The 19,854-nt window shown below is 31.2% G+C and overlaps 1 protein-coding gene across 2 annotated transcripts; it reads right to left on the reverse strand.

Moving 5' to 3' along the window:
- Positions 1-195: 195 nt before the first annotated feature.
- Positions 196-6,200, reverse strand: LOC110655558 (amino acid transporter AVT1I). Of its 2 annotated transcripts, XM_058153482.1 has the most exons (5): positions 6,071-6,200; positions 5,713-5,953; positions 1,871-2,041; positions 1,094-1,701; positions 196-1,005 (listed from the first exon to the last, which is right to left on the reverse strand). In XM_058153482.1, exons 2-5 carry the CDS (start codon positions 5,879-5,881, stop codon positions 484-486), a joined length of 1,470 nt encoding a protein of 489 aa, XP_058009465.1. In that variant the 5' UTR covers positions 5,882-5,953; positions 6,071-6,200; the 3' UTR covers positions 196-483. The 2 variants fall into 2 exon arrangements, with proteins under 2 accessions (XP_058009465.1, XP_021667601.2); XM_021811909.2 differs by lacking the exon at positions 1,871-2,041.
- Between the last annotated feature and the right edge of the window lie 13,654 nt (positions 6,201-19,854).

Here is a 19,854-nt window from a genome sequence, read left to right on the forward strand (position 1 = left end):
TTGTTTTTTGGAGAAAACGTAGGGATTTAAAAAGAAAAGAGTTAGACCTATTAAATTCTAGTTCTTTTTATGTTTATTCATTTCTATGGAGTTTAAGAAAGTCAAGCAGAAATTGAAATGCTAGATTTGCACTTAGATTTATGCATGCAAGGCAATTAGCAGGGAATGATATGTTATTTACAATATTAAATCCAATTTCCAGTCGCAATGAACAGTTGATAAATTCAATTCACTTAATTCTTACCCTTATCATACAAGTGAAAATGTATACAAGCTTGTACAAGAAATAAATAAACTAGGAATGACGAATCGAAGTATATTGCTAGCAAGTATTGACTACAGCACTTAAAATACCACCAGGATTAAAAAAAAAACAAAAATTTATTGGAGTAGCTAAGCTTGCTTGTCTTGTCGTGGGGAAGGTAATCTTGGCATCTCCCTTCTTTTCAAAGAAATTTCTAAAATAATATATATATGCTTTAGCTAGTTATACAAATGCCCTATAATTTGCAAGAGAGCAGTGTAAGTACCAAATATAACGACTGCAACACCCAATGCTACAATTCCCCCAATTACCACCACTTCGCATCCAAGTCTCCTGTAAGCGCCTGAAATCTTCAGGTAACATAAACATGGAAGTATAATTGAAGCTGTGAAACTTAAGAATGCTCCAACCAGGGACATGAGATAACCAAAGAAAGGGACAGCCAGGGCTACAATTACAGTGCTGATCAGTAAAGCGGTACTGATGAAAATGTTGAAGGGCTTCTTGTTGCAGTACCATGGAAACCAATTCCTTGTAGCATTCACTATTGGTGTAACCATCAATGCATATTTTGATATCGGATTGACCAGGGTGGTGTATATTGCCACTCTTGAGCTTAACTTTTTGATCGGTAGGTTTAAGGTTACCTGCGATTCAACCTCAGACCCAAACATCGAGTATCCAATAACAGCCATTGATGCATAGCTGAAGGTACATAAAATGAAGCAAATAAGCAGGACCTGCAATGAAAGTTATTCAAGCAAAAGTTTAGTGATCAAAATATGTCAGCAGGAAAACCATAAAAATCAAGTCTTGATAGGAACTTGCATTTGAGAACTGATGCCTCTTCTTCATAGACGTGTACAGGGTGGGGAATACAGGATGTGCACAGTAACAGAAGGCATATAAGCTAACAGCAGTGGGGATTCCATCCCAGTTTAGCAGAGTTCCCTTTTCATGAAATCCAATTCCATCAAATGCTCCAGCCCAGAAAATTGAACAAAGAATTATAGCAGAAGCTAAAACCCCACTAGCAGAGACGTAAGAAAGGATGCTCAAATTATCCAACCAAACCGTAGGCAAGATAATAAGAGCAACAATTATAACAAAGGTTTGTCTTGCACCTATATGGAACCCTGCCATTTTAACTTCCACGTTGGGAAACAGGTTCTGCAAGTTATCCCCCTCTAGAATCAGAAAACCTGTGGCGACTAAGTAGAGCTCTGCGTACATGAAAATTGATATCAAAAGTCTTCCTTTGTTACCAAAAGCACGCTCTCCTATGTCCGGATAAGTTCTGATATTTGAATCTGCTTCCATACACTTCTTTATCAATAAGCCTGAGTAAAAGGCTGAAATGGCAATAACAAAGAGAAGGATCAAGCTCAGCCACCCTCCTGATGATACTGCGTACGGGGTCGAAAGTATTCCAACTCCTGAAGAAAAATTGTTAAGCTAGAGTTAGCTCTATACGGATAACTCCATGGAAAATTTCAAGTTAAATGATTCCAGAAATTCGCAGCTAGTTTGGTCATTGACAACCCAGCATGAACAAACAAGAAAGTATGAACAGTGAAAAGAAAGCGAATTTAGCTAAAAGAAAACCTGACAAAGCATTCAATCCATTGACAATGGTCTTGAAGGAAGAGGTTGTTCCATTGGTATAATGAGTGTAGTTTGACTCTAAATCTTCCCGTCTCAAATTTTGTTCCTTCTCATCAACGATGAGAGGCGCAGTCAATGACCCATCTTGAGGCATGGCCTCCATATCGCAGACTGCAGAGCACAGAGAGAGAGAGAGAGAGAGAGAGAGAGAGAGAGAGAGAGAGAGAGAGGAGAGAAGTGCAAGCAGACGCAGATTGGTCTGGCGAAAAATAAGCTAGATATCTTCAAAGATTTCTAACTTAGATAATCTAATAAAATAAGGTTGCTACCAATCAATGGTATTGAAGTCTATAACGACAATAAAGTCGATTTAAGTCTCACCTCCATACAAAATAATTTTTTTTAAAAAAAAAAAAAAAAGAAAGCTGCTGTTTTGGTGGCTTAAGCTGGCCCTTAGAAAGTAAGAAATAGCACCTTCCTTATTATATTAGAGGCCTGCAACTCTGCATGTCCATGTCTTTGAACCTACAAGACTAGTCCTTATAAAACCTCTCGAATGGTTAATTTATGTATATACATAGAGGAGTGATTCGTGAGCCAGAAGTTGGTAAATAGTACAAAATGAGGGAAAATGTGTTGGTAAATGCACTTCTCCTGATCTATGCCCAAATTAGACTTTCCTTTTTTCTTTTTTCATAAATAAATTCGAGCCTCTTTTTCTAAAATAAAATAATAAAAAACCTACTTTCTTGACTTGAACATATATAAATGGGGTCACTACAGTTCACCTGCATTTTGGGATCACCATCACTTGACTAATATACTTTGATATGCCCCAAAAAACAATGTCATCATGTGTGTTCATAAAGATACAAAGTTATCGAACACAGTTCTAATGAAAATTGTCTTATCCCATCCACTGGGGGACCATTAATTATTATTAATGTTTGTTTATAATCCACTACCTCGCAGCAACTTCATGTAGGCTTCTCGCTTAGTTTCCTCTTCATATTATATTATTTTGTCTCTAATATTTTCATACGGTCAAGGAATAAGACAGAGAGCTTTGTATGTACGTATATAACGTCTAGTTTTGGGCAGGATTCAGTCGATCAATAGAATATATTAACAAAATAATAGCCACACTTCTTTATTTTCGATCTCATATACAAGTGCCTGGATCCCTACATGGCTTAAGTGGCAGCCAGAATGCTTACTTGATGTCTGTGGGTGAGTGGCGATAGTAAATAAGTCAATTATTACTTTTCTAAAGTGGAGAAAAATTTATTAAATAAGTGTTTTAATATATACAATTGCATTATTTTTCTAAACTATCGAGAATCACGTGCGTTCATTAATTAATTATTATTATTATTTAAAAGACCCTCTAAAATTATAATGAAGTAATCTCAAATACCAATATCATATAGATAGCCTTTACCATGACTATATGTTTCATTTGATGTCTAGCAAGATTTCTGAAGCACAAGGCACGTCTGTGAAAATTATGTCTTAAATATTTTGAAATTATTGAGTTTTTTTATTTTTATTTAAAGTGAAATATTTTTTAGTAAAATTAAATTTTCAGTTTAGTGCAATCAAGATAAATAATTTTAAATATTCTTTAAAATCTGATTGATGAAAAAAGAAAGCTTTCACCCTCACTAACTAGACTAATTCTGTCAGACCTTAATTCTTAATTTGGACCACAAATATAATAGAAAATAAGGAGCATGCTTTATCCCTTATAAACTTGACTTTACTTTAGCTTTATCTCTTTCATACTATTAAAAATATTTTTTAAATGCGACTACTTTTATCCTTAATGCTTAAATCCCTTTCCTATTTCTTTAAATCATTAAACAAAGGAAATTGCTCAACTTTTCAATCATTTCTTTTCTTATTTGACAAAAACTCTCAAACATGGTGTAGGAGATAAGCATTCAATCATTGGACTAAAAATGGCTAAATTATCATCTTTGTTTACATACAATTTCCATACTATATGAATTATTTAAAGTATAATTTCGACGGTTATTATTCTACTTAATAAATGAATTTATTTTTATTTTGTTAATTAAAATTTTAGGTTTCATAAAAAATACGTCAACAAAAAATATTTTTCAATTAAAAAAAGTTAAATTACTTTTTTAAGAAAGAGTAAGTCATTTTCTATTTTTTAGATTTTGATATCTTATTAAAATGTGAAAATACTTTTATATACAAAATAAAATATATACTATTAATTTAACATTGTAATCAAATAATGGAAAATAATTTTGTGAAAAATAGTTTTTTGAAAAATTATTTTTTACAAAAAAATATTTTTCATATACAAATTACTTCCGCAAAATAAACAGTATCTAAAAAATTAATTTTTTAAAAATAATTTCTTAGTTTTAATATAAATAATTTACTTTTAATCAAATCTAACCACTAATGTCTAATGCTACCCAAGGAGAAAGCATATATAGCATTAACTAAAAGAAGAAGTGTAGTAACTCTGGCCACTCAAGTAGGTTCATATAAGAAAAAGAATAATTAACTTGTAATTGATAGCATTAGTTGAAAATCATTCCAATTCCATGCTGGGGCTTAGTTAAGTTAATTACTAATTAGTGACACCATCAATAATTCCATGCTCGTGCTTAGTTAAGTTAACTACTAATTCGGGGGTGTTCAATACGAGATTAATAGGAAATAATTGTTATTCTTATAACTTTTAAGCCTCATTAATATTTATAACTTCTTGGAAGTTAAATATTAATTTAAGGATGTAAATTAACAATTATTATCTTTAAAAATTAAAACTTACAAAAATGAGATAACATTTAATTTTTAATTTTTAATTTTTTACCAAACACATCCTTAGCCATACCAAAGGAGTCTCAATCTAATATGGATATCGGATAACACATAAAATTAAAGACACGTAAGGCAAATTTCAACTTCTGTGGTCCATTTGCACGCATCAGAAGTGTCAAAATTGATGATATGACATATTATATTATCATAGAATTATAAAAATCAAATACGGAATGTATGTTGGATTTAAGAGCAAGCAGCCAAATCTTTTATGGGTTGGTAGATATGGAAGCTAATCAATTGATTACATAGAAAAGGAAACCAATTTGAATGATTTAATTTCTAGTGGGTACTAAAATATTTCCAAGTTTGATTGCTCGATCTTTGTGTAGTCACAAAATCAAATATATATGTCCAGCAAAAAAGATTGGCTAATTAAACAAAACCGTCCTTTAGGTCAATTTGCTAATTAATCTTTTCCTTGCAATTATCATCATCAAAAAGAGTGCATCTAATATAAATTTGATTTTATATAAGAACAAATTTAATCATTATTAGATTAAATATTTATATTGAGATATGTATAAAATTAATTAAAAAATATATATAAAATATACAAATTTATATATAAAAAATTAATCTAAAGATAGATACACTCATCTTTATATAGGCTCAAACTTTTCATAGACACACTCTATCAAGAATCAAAGATTTAGGTATTGAAATTTGAATTTCAGTTGGAATTCCCTTTCTGGGTTTTTCTTTCTTTTCCTTAGGAATGATTAACTTGTGGAAAAGGAATAGGATATAAAACTATAATTACTATAAAATATTTTCAATACCAAAAAGAGTAGCTTAAAATCCAGTTCAAATCTAGATTATTATTATTATTATTATTATTATTATTATTATTATTTTGTTCAGGAAGGTTTGGTTGAAGGTATATTAAAAAGTACCTTTAATTTTTTCTAAAAAAAATACCCTTAATTAGGACAATGAAAATAAGTAATTAAAGAAAAAAGTTGAGAAGATGGAACCTGACAAAGCATTGAGTCCATTGAAACAAGTCTTAAAGAAAGTGATGCTACTGGTGTCGTGACCGCTTTCTTCACCCTTTTCTTCTGCAAGCCCTAATTTTTGTCTGTTCTGTTCAAGGATGAGAGGTATGGTAAGTGAGACCGCCTCTTGTTGCTTTCCACCTTCCATTGTATAACTGTTGAGATTGGAACCCTGACGCCACTATCACTTATGCCTGATGTCTATTGTCTATTGTTGAATCTGCAAATAGATAGAGATCTGGATCAATGAACTAGATCATTTATATATAGTCGGAAATATAGGATTGAGATCTTTAAATCCTAAAAGAAATAGTAGTTGCATGGGTTAGAGTCGTACATCACATGGATGTCTGTATGGAGTGTGCAGGGCTTCAACATGTTAGGCCCTTTCAAAGGGATGCCAACCATTTACACAAGACTCTGCCAGGGTTTTCGCATGCTCAATTTGTGTGTACACTTGGTATCACCTCAACCTCAATTAATATAGATATCAGATTGAAATTAATTAAAAAAAAAAAAAAGTTTATAGATAGGCTAGTCACACATCCAGCATAATCATTGTGCCTTTTACACCGACATACATTTGGAAGCACCTCACTATACTTTTATCGAGGAATGGCAATAGGATGAGTATTTGCAGATATTTAATTTGACCAATTCTATAGGACGATTTTGGATAGTATATAATTGGATTTGAGATGAATTTAGTTTTAAAAAAAAATAATTATGACAGGATTGAGTTAGATTTTGTACGTTGAGTATCCATTATTCGAGTCATTTATGTAATTAATTATCAAATATATGTTTTTTATAAGGCTAATTGGACAAAAAACACTAAATTTTTTTATCAATTTACAATTTTATCATAACTTTTCAATTTTGATTTTGGTATCCTAACATTTGACATTGGGTGCAATTATATCTAATTTATAAAATAAAATTTGTAATTGGACATAAAAGCTAAATGTTTGCAATAATTTGCAATTATATTCAAACATTCCAATTTAGGATTATAAATTCAAAAATCTGATAATTATAGCTAAAACTCAAAATTAATTCATAGAAATTTAAATTTTATCTACTAAACTTGTAATTATGATAACTAAATACCCTAAAACTTTAAATTTTATTACCAAAATTCATAGAAATCCATCTATATATATATTTTAAATAAGCTGATTTTATTCTTTTGATTGATGTGGTCATAATTTTTAAAGCAATCAATCAGCTTAATTATCAAAATATAAAATTTTTTAGGGTACTTTGTTACTATAATTGTAAGTTTAGGGTATTTGTTATCATAATTATAAGTTTGGTTGATAAAATTTAAATTTCTCTAATTCAATTTTATGCTTTTTCTATAATTGTATCTATCTTAGAGGTTGAGATTAATTATATCCAAAATTGAAAGGTTTGACTATAATTATAAATTATTGCAAACATTTGATTTTTATGTTAAATTACAAATTTAATTTTAGAAATTGAATACAATTGTACAAAATATGAAAGTTAGGATACTAAGAATTTGGATACAATTGTACAAAATATGAAACGTTAGGATACTAAAATCAAAATCGAAACGTTAGGATAAAATTGCAAATGACGAAAAAATTTAGTATTTTTTGTTAAATTGCTTTTTTTATAATAATATTTATAAATTTTATATATTATATTTTAAATAAATATAATTTAAATATTTTTTAGAATTATTAAATTTTTAAAATATAAATTATTAATAAAAATATTTTTATGCAAGATTGTTAATTAAAATATATAAAATTAAATAGGTTTGAATATTTTTTAAATAACAATAATTAAAATTAATTAATTAAAAATAAATTTTAATCAAATTTAAATTTTAGTATGATAATTTTTATGATACCCTATTCCCCTGCCTATATTCATTGTCGCCCCTACCTATATCGAGGCCAAAGTTTATAATGCTTCTGTAGATAAAATTATTTAAACGTAAATATGCCAACTCACTAAGAGGAGATTTTTTAAGCTGAGTGAATCTATTGAATGATTTGCATTAATGAGTTGTACTATTTCATGCCAATTTTCCTATCATATATATGAATCCGTTTTTACTATTTCTTTATGGGTCTCATCCAAAAATTGACGAGAAATCTGCAAATTCAGTAATATTTTCCGTTAGGCTCTATTTGTTTCGCATAGAAAAATTTATATATGAAAAATAGTTTTGTATAAAAAAATATTTTATAAAAAATATTTTTATAAAAATAATTTTTATTATTTGATTATAATATTAAATTAATAATATATATTTATATCGTATATATTAAATTAATAATATTTTTTTTAGACTTCATTTATTTTGTAAAAAATAATTTATAAAAAAACATTTTTACGAGAATATTTTCTGTTATTATTTATAATATTAAATTAATGATATATATTTATATTGTGTATATTCTAAAAAATAAAAAATGATTGATTTAATTTTTCTTTTCACTAAAAAAATATTTTTTATTAATTAATTTTTTTAAATACTCTAAAAACTAAAAAATATAAAAAATATTTTCCTTAAAACAAACAGAATTTTAATTAATAATCAATTGAAAGAATGCTGAGAAAAGCCGCCAACAGTTTATATATATATATATATATATATATATATATATATATATATATATATATATATATATATAAATCGAGTACTTCATACACATCCCAGGGAGAATAGGAAACACCAGAGTGTCATGAAGAACAATGCAACATAATTATTTCAAAAGAAAAAGGGAATGCAACATAATTCTTGAGATACTGCTCGAAAAGATGAAATCCAAGAGATCTATAATGTGCTAGACATTCCGCATAATTATTGGCTTTTCGATAAATATATTTTTTTATCAATTAAAACGAATTTTATTAATTAAAAAAAAAAATGAAAAACTTAATGTATGCCCAGGTCATCAATAAATATGATACACTTTAGCGTTTTTATCTCTCATCAATAACTATGGATTAAACTAGATGCAGAATTAACCATCTAGCAGTCCCAATGGCAGAACTAAGAGCGTTGACAGTGACCATTGCCCCCTAGCCCAAATGTGGTCCTATATTTTCTTTTAATGGTGTAACTGCACATTGCCCTCTGGCCACCTCAGCGCGAATAATTTTTCATAGCAATTCAAATAAAACATTAAAGCTTTATCAGCTCATTATACCTTATAACTTAAAAGCTAAATTAGTTTGTAAGAGAAGCAAGTTAAACAGTCTTATGTTGAAGAAGAAGAAGAATAGAGAATTCTTCTACCTCTATGGCTAACAATGCAAAGGCTTTTCATCTATTCTCAAGTCTTGTTGTTCTTACTTTTATAGATTGAAAAATCAAATTTAAAATAGACGTACTTCAATTTTTTTACACATTCATTCTCTTTTATTAATTTATTATTCTCTATTTTCCCCTCTTATTTTTATATTTTATTCCATTATTGATAATTCTATTTGCAGGATTTTATTGAGCTTTGAAATATGGCATAACTTGATAAAAAATTTGATAAAATTTTTTTATTGATTTTTAATTATCTATTTCTGCTTTATTTTTATAATTATATGTGTGGGGAATTGTAAACTTATAAAATTTTTAATGAAATTTTGCACTCTCTAACTTAAATTCCTGGTTCCATCACTAGGTGCTCCTATGTGATCATTTTAACCGAGCAACTACCTAAAACTAAGTCCAACAATTGTGGAATAGGACAACTTAATATAAGCATTTAACCTTTTGCGTTCAGAGTTGAAATTCAGGTTGGAACCTTTGCATGCCATAGTCTATAGTCAACAATTGCTTTTCTGTGTACATTGCTAATGTGAATGCTATAAAGTTACAACTGTTTTCTCTTTGTCCTATTTTGAAATTTAAAATGATAAAAGAAAATAATAAGAGAATTTATGTGTTACAAATTTTCTTGAATGAAACTCTAATTAGATTAGAATTGAGGTGATTAAATTAGATGGAACTCCTAATTATATTAAGATTGAGGGACTAATATTGTAATAGAAATTAATTCGATTGAGAAATATTTCTCATACCCAACTTAAGAAAAAAAAAGTCTATTTTCAGATACTATTAAAATTTTGAAACATAGATTTATTACGATTCTTTAATTTTTATTAATCAGACACATGATTTTTTTTTTCATAATAATGCAATTCTTTCATACCCTACATATATATATATATATATATATATTTCTTTTGTTGCATATAGCAGCCTTCAAATCGTGGATTTATGTTTTTGTGGAAAAGAAGGCATTAATGTAGCAAATTTTTCAATAAAGTTAAAGGAAGGCAAATTTGAAAGGTATCGTTGCCAAATTCTTTCTTCTCTGCAATCAAATGCTAATAATGTGGACAATTCACTTGTGACACGTTTTCTTATCGCATGTTCTGGTAGGCTTAGCAATATGTGTCACAACTAAATCAGTATATACGTGTTAGATTCTATTATAAGAACAATACTTAATATTCAATCTAAATTAATAATTGTAAGAGATAACTCAATAAAGGGTTGAATACAATATCTAGGATTTTTAATATTTCTTTTTTAGTACAATGGATTCTGATACAGTATGAAACATTAAGTTGATGAAGGCTCAAAGCTGGGAGCAAGACGTTGGACGATGGTAGAATTGAGAGCAGTATAACATCGATCATCATAGAAATGGAATTGATCAGTAATTTAAGCATGAAACTAAAGCAATTACTAGATACTTTATCCAGATACTTTATCTGTAGGTTACATCATATACATGTTTGCTTGATGCAACACCTTATCCAGATACTTTACATCATATTGGTCTCGATTCCAGTGGCAAGCAAACAAATTAACGGCTATGGTCGAGCTATGTGAAAATGAATGGTCCAATCCATCTAAGATGCTAAATCGATCACTGCATCAGTCCTGCTACCCTTCAGGCGCATCTCCAAGCTATATATTCATGTTCCTTGATTATTTTTTCTGAGACTTGAATTGACCTGTGAAAGCTGTAATTCAAGCATCGAATAATTAATTGGATATTGTGTGGTCCAATATGCATATCATGTGGCACTAAAAAAACCAGAACTTACAAAAATCAAGTTGATGGACCGCATATGAAAATCAAGTTGATATGCCTGTCAAATATCACCAAGTCTTCTGTATACTTAAAATTTTACTCTGTATCTAATTTCTTGCCTCCCAGATTACTATATTCAGAGCTTCATAGGTAGAGTTACAGGTAAATGTTAATATCAGAAAATCTTGAAAAGAAAAAGATACTATCGCATATTGTTTTTTTTTTCTAATTTTCAGTATTACAAATTAAGAACATGATCGCCAAATTATTGGCTTTAATGGCTAATTAATTAAATGATATATTACTATCAAATATGTCCATTTTCTGACGATTAATCAGGAAAAATATAAACCATATGCAATGCGTTCATGATCTTACCTAAAGGGAAATGAATGAGTGAGCACAATCCATGGGATTTTGTGTACCCGAAAGATAAAAAGCGAGAGAAAATTAAATTATCTAAAAGCATCTTTGCGTAGAAGAATTTGATTCCTGTGGTCTTTTTCACTTGTGTACCCTTAGAACTTTAATTATGGATGTTTAAAAGGCTAGAGCTTTTCTTGCTTGTTGAAAAGTGCATGTATCTAATATTTTATATAAATAAATTGGAATTGATTTGACAAATTGATTATTGGTAACTCCTAACTTATAATTTCATATGAATACTACCCGTGCTTAAGTAGTACTATAGATATAGAGATAATTAGAGGTTGGATAAGGGTATTAAAATGCATTATTGGGTTTAATATTTTTTAAGAGAGTATTTATTTTAATTTATAAATAAATTAAATAAATTTATACATTCTAAAAATAAGTTGAAATATTTATTTATAATGATTTTTGGGTTATAATTAAGTTGAATTTATAAATTAAAAAAAAATAAGCTGAGTGGATTAATTTTTTATTTTAGTACTTATAAATTAATTTAACCAAGTATTTTATCATATTATTTTCATTTACTTTTTAAAATTTTAGCATAAAATCTTATTTAATATATTTTTTAGTCATTTTAATATTAAATGTACTTATAAATTATTTTTATCGAGCACATCATCTATTACTTATGAACGCTTCAATTAAATATATAATTGATTAAAATTTTAAATATTTATAAATTTAAATATAAACTAATTTTCATAAATAAAAATTATCTAATGCTTATTGCCTACTTTTTTTTCTAAAAGGGAAAAAATAGTCCATTTACTAGATTTGTCTTATAAAATAGTCCATTTTTAGAGAAAACTCTATCCATTTGTATTTAAGATTTTTTTTCCTTTTTCACACACCTCCTAATTAGTAAGTTTTGGTGCGAATAAAATTAAAATCGATAATTATCTAGATTTTGACAATTAAGAAAGAGAGAAGTTATGGGTGGGGGTGGGTCATTGGAAGTAAAATATGGGCTAGTGGAAGCCCATTTATGTAGGTCTGATAATCAATGGAAGCAATCATACCTGTATTGTCCCAAAAACTCACAAGCCTTTCACTTTTTTGTTATCTTCTAATTCCAAATCTTGTCTTAAACTCTAGAATCTCACTACTACCATATTATAATAAAAATCCTCAACTTTACAAAAAAAAAAAAAAAAAATCATCAATAAAAATTCAAGAAAAAACTTAACATCAGTAAAAATCTCCAAATCTTTAATGCCCAGTGACCATCAACGAAAAAAATTCTTAACTTTCCAAAATTCAACAAGTCAATGAGGAAACGAGGAACTGAGGAAGCTAATGGAGATTGACGTGGCAAATAAGAGCTTCAGACTGTGGACTAGATATCAAAGATTGGCAATTTTTTGCTTCCCTCTCCCTAATTTCGTAGGCGTTGCCTTATACACAACTTTTAGGGTCATTGTTATGATAAGCAGAGTAATAGAGATGCATAAGTGGTCTTCTTTTATTATCTCTTTATAACAATTAAACTATGAATAAAATAGATAGAATAATAAAGCACAAGAAAATCCAACACTCAATGCAATACCTAACGGAATTTCAAATCAATAAAAATCAAATTTTCAAAAATTTTAAATATATTCAACCCCAAACAAATGATAAATCATTTATAGAATCCTAATTTATTTTACTTATAATCAAATCGAGAGACAAAGACAGTCAAAGGGAGTACCTAGATAGTTTCTCAATTACATGGGCGGCTGAGTTGTAATGTAATGGTGATTGAGATTCGGCAGATGCTCAGCTTCTTGGGCTCTTCTTAATGTGACTAAGTGATATTACTCCAAAATATATATATATATTTGACCCAGTAGCTTGGTTTTTCGGATAGCCCATGAATTTAAACATATTTAATGGTTTAATCATGAGATTCGTTTAGTAATGATTATGTATTGTAAATAGAAATATAATCATATAATTATGCTAGCTAATAATATTTATATAATTACATAATTGACTTACCATAATGAAATATTGTCTATGTACTACATAAAGAAATAGATTATATATGGAAGTATATTCTTTCTCCGTAATCAATTTAATACATTATTCTCTAATACTAGCTCTAACTTGAGCGTCGGAGGATCCTCACCGGGTCTACACTCAATGAACTTCTGACCCATTTATTTTTTATTTTGCATGTCTATATCCGCAAGAAATTTCCATGGACAGCAATAATAGTGCCATCTATGGGAAACGATACAAGAAGCTGTGTCTCTTCCTTATATTATTTATATTCTGAACTCAAAATGAGAGAATGAACCAAGTGAAAGAATGGCTTGTGATTTGCAACAACCTCCAAGTGAAAGGATGACTTGTGATTTGCAACAACCTAATCAAAAAATTTTTATTGTACCCAAGAAATTTCTAAATTTACTCAGGTGCGATCTAAAAAATCTATTTACAGTCACATGAGTTTTATTTTAATTTCATCAGAGGGCTTTATATCCTATTAAACGATCAATCAATAACATTTTTCTTGTAGTAAGAATAAATATTTTATCATTGCATCACTCTTTTTTCTTTGCTATTATATGCCTGTATATAACCCATGTGCTTCAGATGATATTTTTATATTTTATTTTACAAAGATTTGACATTAAAAAAATATATAAATAAACATAAGAACCAAATAATTTATAGTTTTGATGGTTTTTCTTACGTTATTTGTAACCGATGGGCAATTAGACATTGTGATATTGCATTCTATGATGCCATCAATCTATTATTACAAATTTGTCATTTGTTTGTTAGTTGTTAGATGTGCAATATATACTTTATATATCATATTTTTTGATGAAACTATTGAGCAAATTCACAACATATATTATATGGAATTATCTCACAAAAATACTTGTACAAAACATTATTTTCTCACATAAAAACAAAGGGTGCTTAGCCCATCTACAATGATTGTCCACCATGCTAAAACAAAGGACGCTTAACCCATCCACGGTGATAGTCCGCCAAACTAAAACAAAGGGTACCTAGCCCATCCACGCCGATAGTCTGCCAAGCTAAAATAAAGGGTGCTTAGCCCATCATCTATGGCGACAGTCCACTAGGCTAAATAAATTAAGGGTGCTTAGCCCATCCACCGCGATAATTCACCAGACTAAATAAACTAAGGGTGCTTCGCCCATCCACGATGATAGTCTGCCAAGGCTAAAAAATAAAAGTGTTTAACCCAACCACGGTGATAATCTGTCAACCTAAATAAACTAAGGGTGCTTAGGCGTATCCATGATCATAGTACGTCAGGGCTAAAAAATAAAAGTGCTTAACCTACTCAAGGCAATAGTCCACCAGATTAAATAAATGAAAGTGTAAGCCCACCTAAAGGGATAGTTCACCGGGATAATTAAATGAAAGGTGAAAACCCAGCTAAGGTGATGGCCCTCCATTATCAAGTTCAAGATAATAGTTCACACTCCAAAAATTGTAAGGCAATGGCCAAAACTTTATTGTCTAAGTATAACGAACCTAAAGATTCGAACTCGAATAAGAGACTAATGATATAACTCCCCAAATATATATATACGACCCAATAACTTGGTTTTTCGGATAGCCCACGAGCCTAAACATATTTAATAGTTCAACAATGAGATTCGTTTAGTCGGTTTAACTACTATAAGACCCATTCAATAAAAGAAAGAAATCTTAATTAAATATAAGCAATCTTAGTAGGATTGTCAAATATAGTAATACCGATACTTATACAATATAAATACAAATATAATCATATAATTATACAAGCTAATAATATTTATATAATTACATAATTGACTTACCATAACCAACCATTGTCTATATCTTATATAAAAAGATTAGATCATATATGGAGATATGTTCTTTCTCCCTAATCAATATAATACACTATTCTCTTAAACTAGCTCTAATTTAAGCGTCGGAAAATCCTCACCGGGTCCACACCCGATGAACTTCTGACCTATTTATTTTCTATTTTGCAGGTCCATACTCACAAGGAATTTTTATAGACCGCAACACTAAGATTCAATGAAGGCTGAGTCATGTTACAATGTTGGCATAGTGGTGTGCGATAGTGAGGAAAAAGTGTGCCCACAATCCCAGGTTTTCTATTACAGCGGAGAGTCCTAACTCAAAGCAATTAAGGATTTAGCCTGCTTTGGTCGGCAGTTAAAGGCATTGATCGAGGCATATCACTCATTCATAGTTTTTATTCTCCTAATCCCTTGCTAAAAAAAATTCAAAGCCATTAAGAAATAAAGGAAAATTAAGAATGTTCATGAGCAAGCAATTGATAAGAATATATTCCCAATATTACAGGCTTTGCAAGTTTATGATAAGCAATGCAATTTTTTTTTAAGGGAAACACATTTTTGAATTTTTTTTCAGATCTATTTATATAATTTTTTTTTTTAAAAAAAAACGAAGCTATAACTTGAAAAAGATAAAATTGCCTCCAGTACTGCGATTCTCAACCTCACGCCACCCCTCCATCATTTTGTTTTGATAGTTTTTCATAATATTCTCCCATCATAAATTTTTTAGGTATATTATATGATATCATATATTTTTGAAAAAAATTTATTTCTGAAAATTTCTTTTTGGCCAAACGCCGCATAACGTAACAAGTTACAAATTTGAAATCCGAGTCACACTATTGCTCGTGTTGAGAATCTATTGTACACTGACGTCCTGTGTGACAATCAATCCACGTTAGTAGGTCGTGTACAAACTAACATTATTAAACTCAACTTGGAGGTTGATCTGGTGAAAAAGCCAATTAGACGAGTCAATTGTTTAATTAGTAGGTTAATAGTTTAAGTAGTGGGTCACTAAAATTTAATTAAATATATATATAATAATTAAAAATTAATTAAATATAATACATGTTAATATAAATAAATAAATCTAATAAATTAAGTTTTAATAATTTAAAATGAAAATCTCAACATTTATTAAATTATATTTATATAAATTTAATAGTATTTTTAGATTTTATATAGAAGTATTTAATTTTAAATATTATAATTATTTTTTTACTGTTTACTAAAGAAAATTTGATTCTATTGATTGGTTGAATTAGTTGAGTCACGTCACTTCTTATCTAGTTCAACAATAAATTTGAACCGATTAAAGGTCCAATTCATGGGGTCCGACCAACTAGTTTAGTTTGGGTTTAATAAAAATGGTACAAACTTCATTATGCACCAATGGGTAATGTCACCACCATCAAAATTAGTTTTGATGTTGCAGCCAATAAGAAAAAGAATATTGTATCCATTGCTGCTATAGTTAGGAATTCATTGATATTGTAACACCCCAAAATTTTAAATTTTATTATTTTATGAGTATTATTGATATTTTAATTTTATTTAAATTTTAAGAAATTATTTGAGATTTTTCAGATTTTAAAAAATCGGGTTCGATTTTTCGAAAATATAAACTTTGATGATTTTTTAAAAATTTATTTAAAGACCACGTGGCAAAACTAAAAATATATTTGGAGTTAATAAATTTTTTTGAGTTTTCTAGAATTTTTTTCGGAATTTTTGGACTCGTTTTCGGTCCCAAAGCAGAGTAAAAATTCAAAATTTTATATCCTAAATCGAACCGGCAGAATCGAACCAGACCGGATCGGACCGATCGAATCGGACCGATTTTCTTCTTTTTCTTCCTCCTCCCCGCGCGCGTCCCGACCTCCCTCCCCTTCTCTCCCGTTTTCTCTCTCCTCCCTCCTTCCCTTGCCACGCCGCCGCCTCCCCTGCCACCCCAGCTCGCCGGCGCCCATCCCTAGCCGTCCCAGCCCAACGGCCGCCGCTTGAAAAGCCGAAAAACAGCGCCCGAAGCGACGCGACGCCCAAGCGCGCCGCTTCATCTTCCCGATCGAAATCCGGCATATCCAGCCAACAATCGGATCGAGTCTTGTGTCTAAATCCATCTACTCATCGAGAGCTTTCCATAGACACTAAGAACACCGAAATCCATTAAGCGGTTTGTCCAATTTTTGCCCGGGAAGTTTTAGCCCATTTTGACTTTTGGACTAGATTTCTCGCAAACCGTGAATCCCACGGAGAGTACCAGAGCACTCCACTCGTCGAGAGCTTCGCGGCGACATAAATTTCAAATTTTTTCGACACCGTTTTTCGGTGGGTCCCACGGAACTTCACAGTGTTTTTCCGAGTATTAAATGAGCTTAGAAAATTCCATAAAATTTATGTACTAACCCCCGTGTTGTGGGCTTCGTGTAGGTATCCTCAATTCGCGGAAATTCGACAGTTGTCCGGGTCTGTGAATTTCCAGCCAGACAGACCCGCTACTGAAAAAGTCTCCGAACTGGATCGAGGTTTTGGCTACCCCACCATTGTCAGACATCCCGAGAGCGTTCCCGAAGTTGGAATCGGCAAAGGTAAACCCGAACCTTGCTTTTTCGTAATTTTCTAGTACTTTGATAGGATTAAAAATCCATAAAATATTCTTGGTAGCTCAGAAAATTATGATTCTTTTTGCAATAGCCTAGTAATATTGCTAAGGACCGCGGGGCAAAGTTTTAGAATTTTTAGAGCTTATTTGGGTAGTTTTTGCAAAAATAATCAATTATAAGGACTAAATTGAAATTTTACATATTGTGATGGATGATTGATTTGATGGGCCCAGGAGGGGCTGTGTGATGAGATTGAGCTGTGGATATATGAGTTGTGAATATAGAAGTGTGTTTTAAGCCCTTTTGCAGGTTGGGTAGGTCCTAGGTATAGGGGAGACTCTGCCGGATTTTCGGCACGACTTAGGACGTATTTGGTCTTTTCATGATTTGTATTGAGTCAATTGTGTTAAATAATTGTAATGTAATTGTCAAGTGAGCCGAGACAGCCTTCTTCCTCCGCCCAGCCGCCACAGTAACCGCTGTCAAGTCTGTGAGTAAAATATTAATTTTAATTGTAATTTCGATATTATTATATGTTTAAGCATGCCCATGCATCACTTATATGTATGTATCTATATAGTTAAACTCTAGGCACGTTTTATGTTGCATTTATAACTGTTAAAGTGCCATGGATGTTATTGTAGTAATTTGGAGCAGTGTGTGTGCGTTGGCGTGCGTGTGATGTGGTGTGTACTATGGATAGGACGGGTAGTCACGGCTTGAGATCTTCGCTGGGACTCGATCCTTCGGGGGTAGTCACGGCTTGAGTTCTTCGCTGGGACCTCGATTTGGTTTATTAAGCGAAAGTCCGGCTGAGTTCTTCGCTGGCACCAGGTTGGATTTAAGAGAGCTGTATAGGGGATCAGCTCCCATATATTATGATTGATATTATTGGGTGTGTGAGTGCTCCAAATTACCTTTTTGCTGTTATGATGTGAATTTATTGCTGATGTTGCATTTCACTCTACAGGGTGCATTAGTTTTAGATAGTTATAGAGATTATGGTTAAAATTGATATTTTACTCTCTGAGTCGAACGCTCACTCCTGTTTAATATTTTTCCAGGCCACAGGAGGATATTTTTGAAGTTAACCTGCTTTTCTCCATCGCAGGTCTTTTTCTCATATTTGTATAATTCTATAAACTTCTAGAAATTTTTGCATGTATTAGAAATATTTAATTGATTCGGGTCTATAATATAAATTGTTAGGTGGACCTGTAAAATTACTATATACATGTTTGATGGACTGGATGAGGGAGCTGAGCTCCCATTTATCTTTATGTTGATATGAGTATGTGGAGGGTGAGCTGAGCTCCCCAATTGATGATATATTTTATTTACAGGTCGGGTGAGTCAAAAACTCCCCGTTGAAAGGTCCACTTTATGGCCAGACTCCGTCCGGTTGATTTCTTGAGATTGGGCCCAAATGGGCCTTAGAGTTGGATTAATGAATAGTTAGGCTTACTACGGGCCTCGGGGGCTTTAGGCTGGCCCAGGTCCTAGTGCCGGTCCGGCCCATAGGTTGGGTCGTGACAAATGTGGTATCAGAGCTTAGGCTCCAGATTCATAGGGAAAAATTGTCTAAGTGTTGGGAAGAGTCTACTAGGAGTCACATGCGAAAAATAGGGTCCACATTCGTCTTGCATTGTCAACTTTGCTTCTAATTTCTGCTTCATTATATTGTGTGTAAATATGAGTCTATAAAGATGTGTAACCTGTTGTTTTGAATTTTGTGGGCTAATGCTGCTGAATTTCAGGAAAATGCGTAGAAGCAGGAGAGCTGCCATCGCACTGTAACTGGATGTGCTCGACGAGGTGTCAAGACAGATGAGGCACCGCCCGAGGAGGCGGGGTAGGAGGCCTAGAGCTGCTCAAGTAGAAGAGTAGCTGCCAACAGTTCAGGATCAGTCTTTTATGGCACAGGGTCCCATGGACCCCATGGCAGCTACTCTAGCTGGGTTGCAGAGAACCATCGATATGATGGCGCAGTATATGGTCCACTCTCCACAGCAGCAGCAGTCCACCGCACCAAGAGAGGAACCTTACAAACAGATAATTAATTTCAAGAAGTTGGTGCCTGGAACTTATGATGTGTCAGATGATGCATATCGGTTTTTGGATTCCTGTAGATAGGCAGGAACAGAGTTGCAGTTGACTGATAGAAGACTTATAGAG

The sequence above is a fragment of the Hevea brasiliensis genome, chromosome 9 (genome assembly GCF_030052815.1).
Source record: "Hevea brasiliensis isolate MT/VB/25A 57/8 chromosome 9, ASM3005281v1, whole genome shotgun sequence".
Classification (NCBI taxonomy): Eukaryota; Viridiplantae; Streptophyta; class Magnoliopsida; order Malpighiales; family Euphorbiaceae; genus Hevea; species Hevea brasiliensis.

What these genes read in the sequence shown, in the direction of transcription:
- LOC110655558 (XM_058153482.1), bottom strand. Translation starts at nt 5,881, where the DNA reads ATGGAAGGTGGAAAGCAACAAGAGGCGGTCTCACTTACCATACCTCTC. An exon ending in TGGACTCAATGCTTTGTCAG is followed by an intron (nt 2,042 to 5,712) that starts GTTCCATCTTCT and finishes TGTGCTCTGCAG; the next exon opens with TCTGCGATATGGAGGCCATG. An exon ending in AGAGGCATCAGTTCTCAAAT is followed by an intron (nt 1,006 to 1,093) that starts GCAAGTTCCTAT and finishes CTTTCATTGCAG; the next exon opens with GTCCTGCTTATTTGCTTCAT.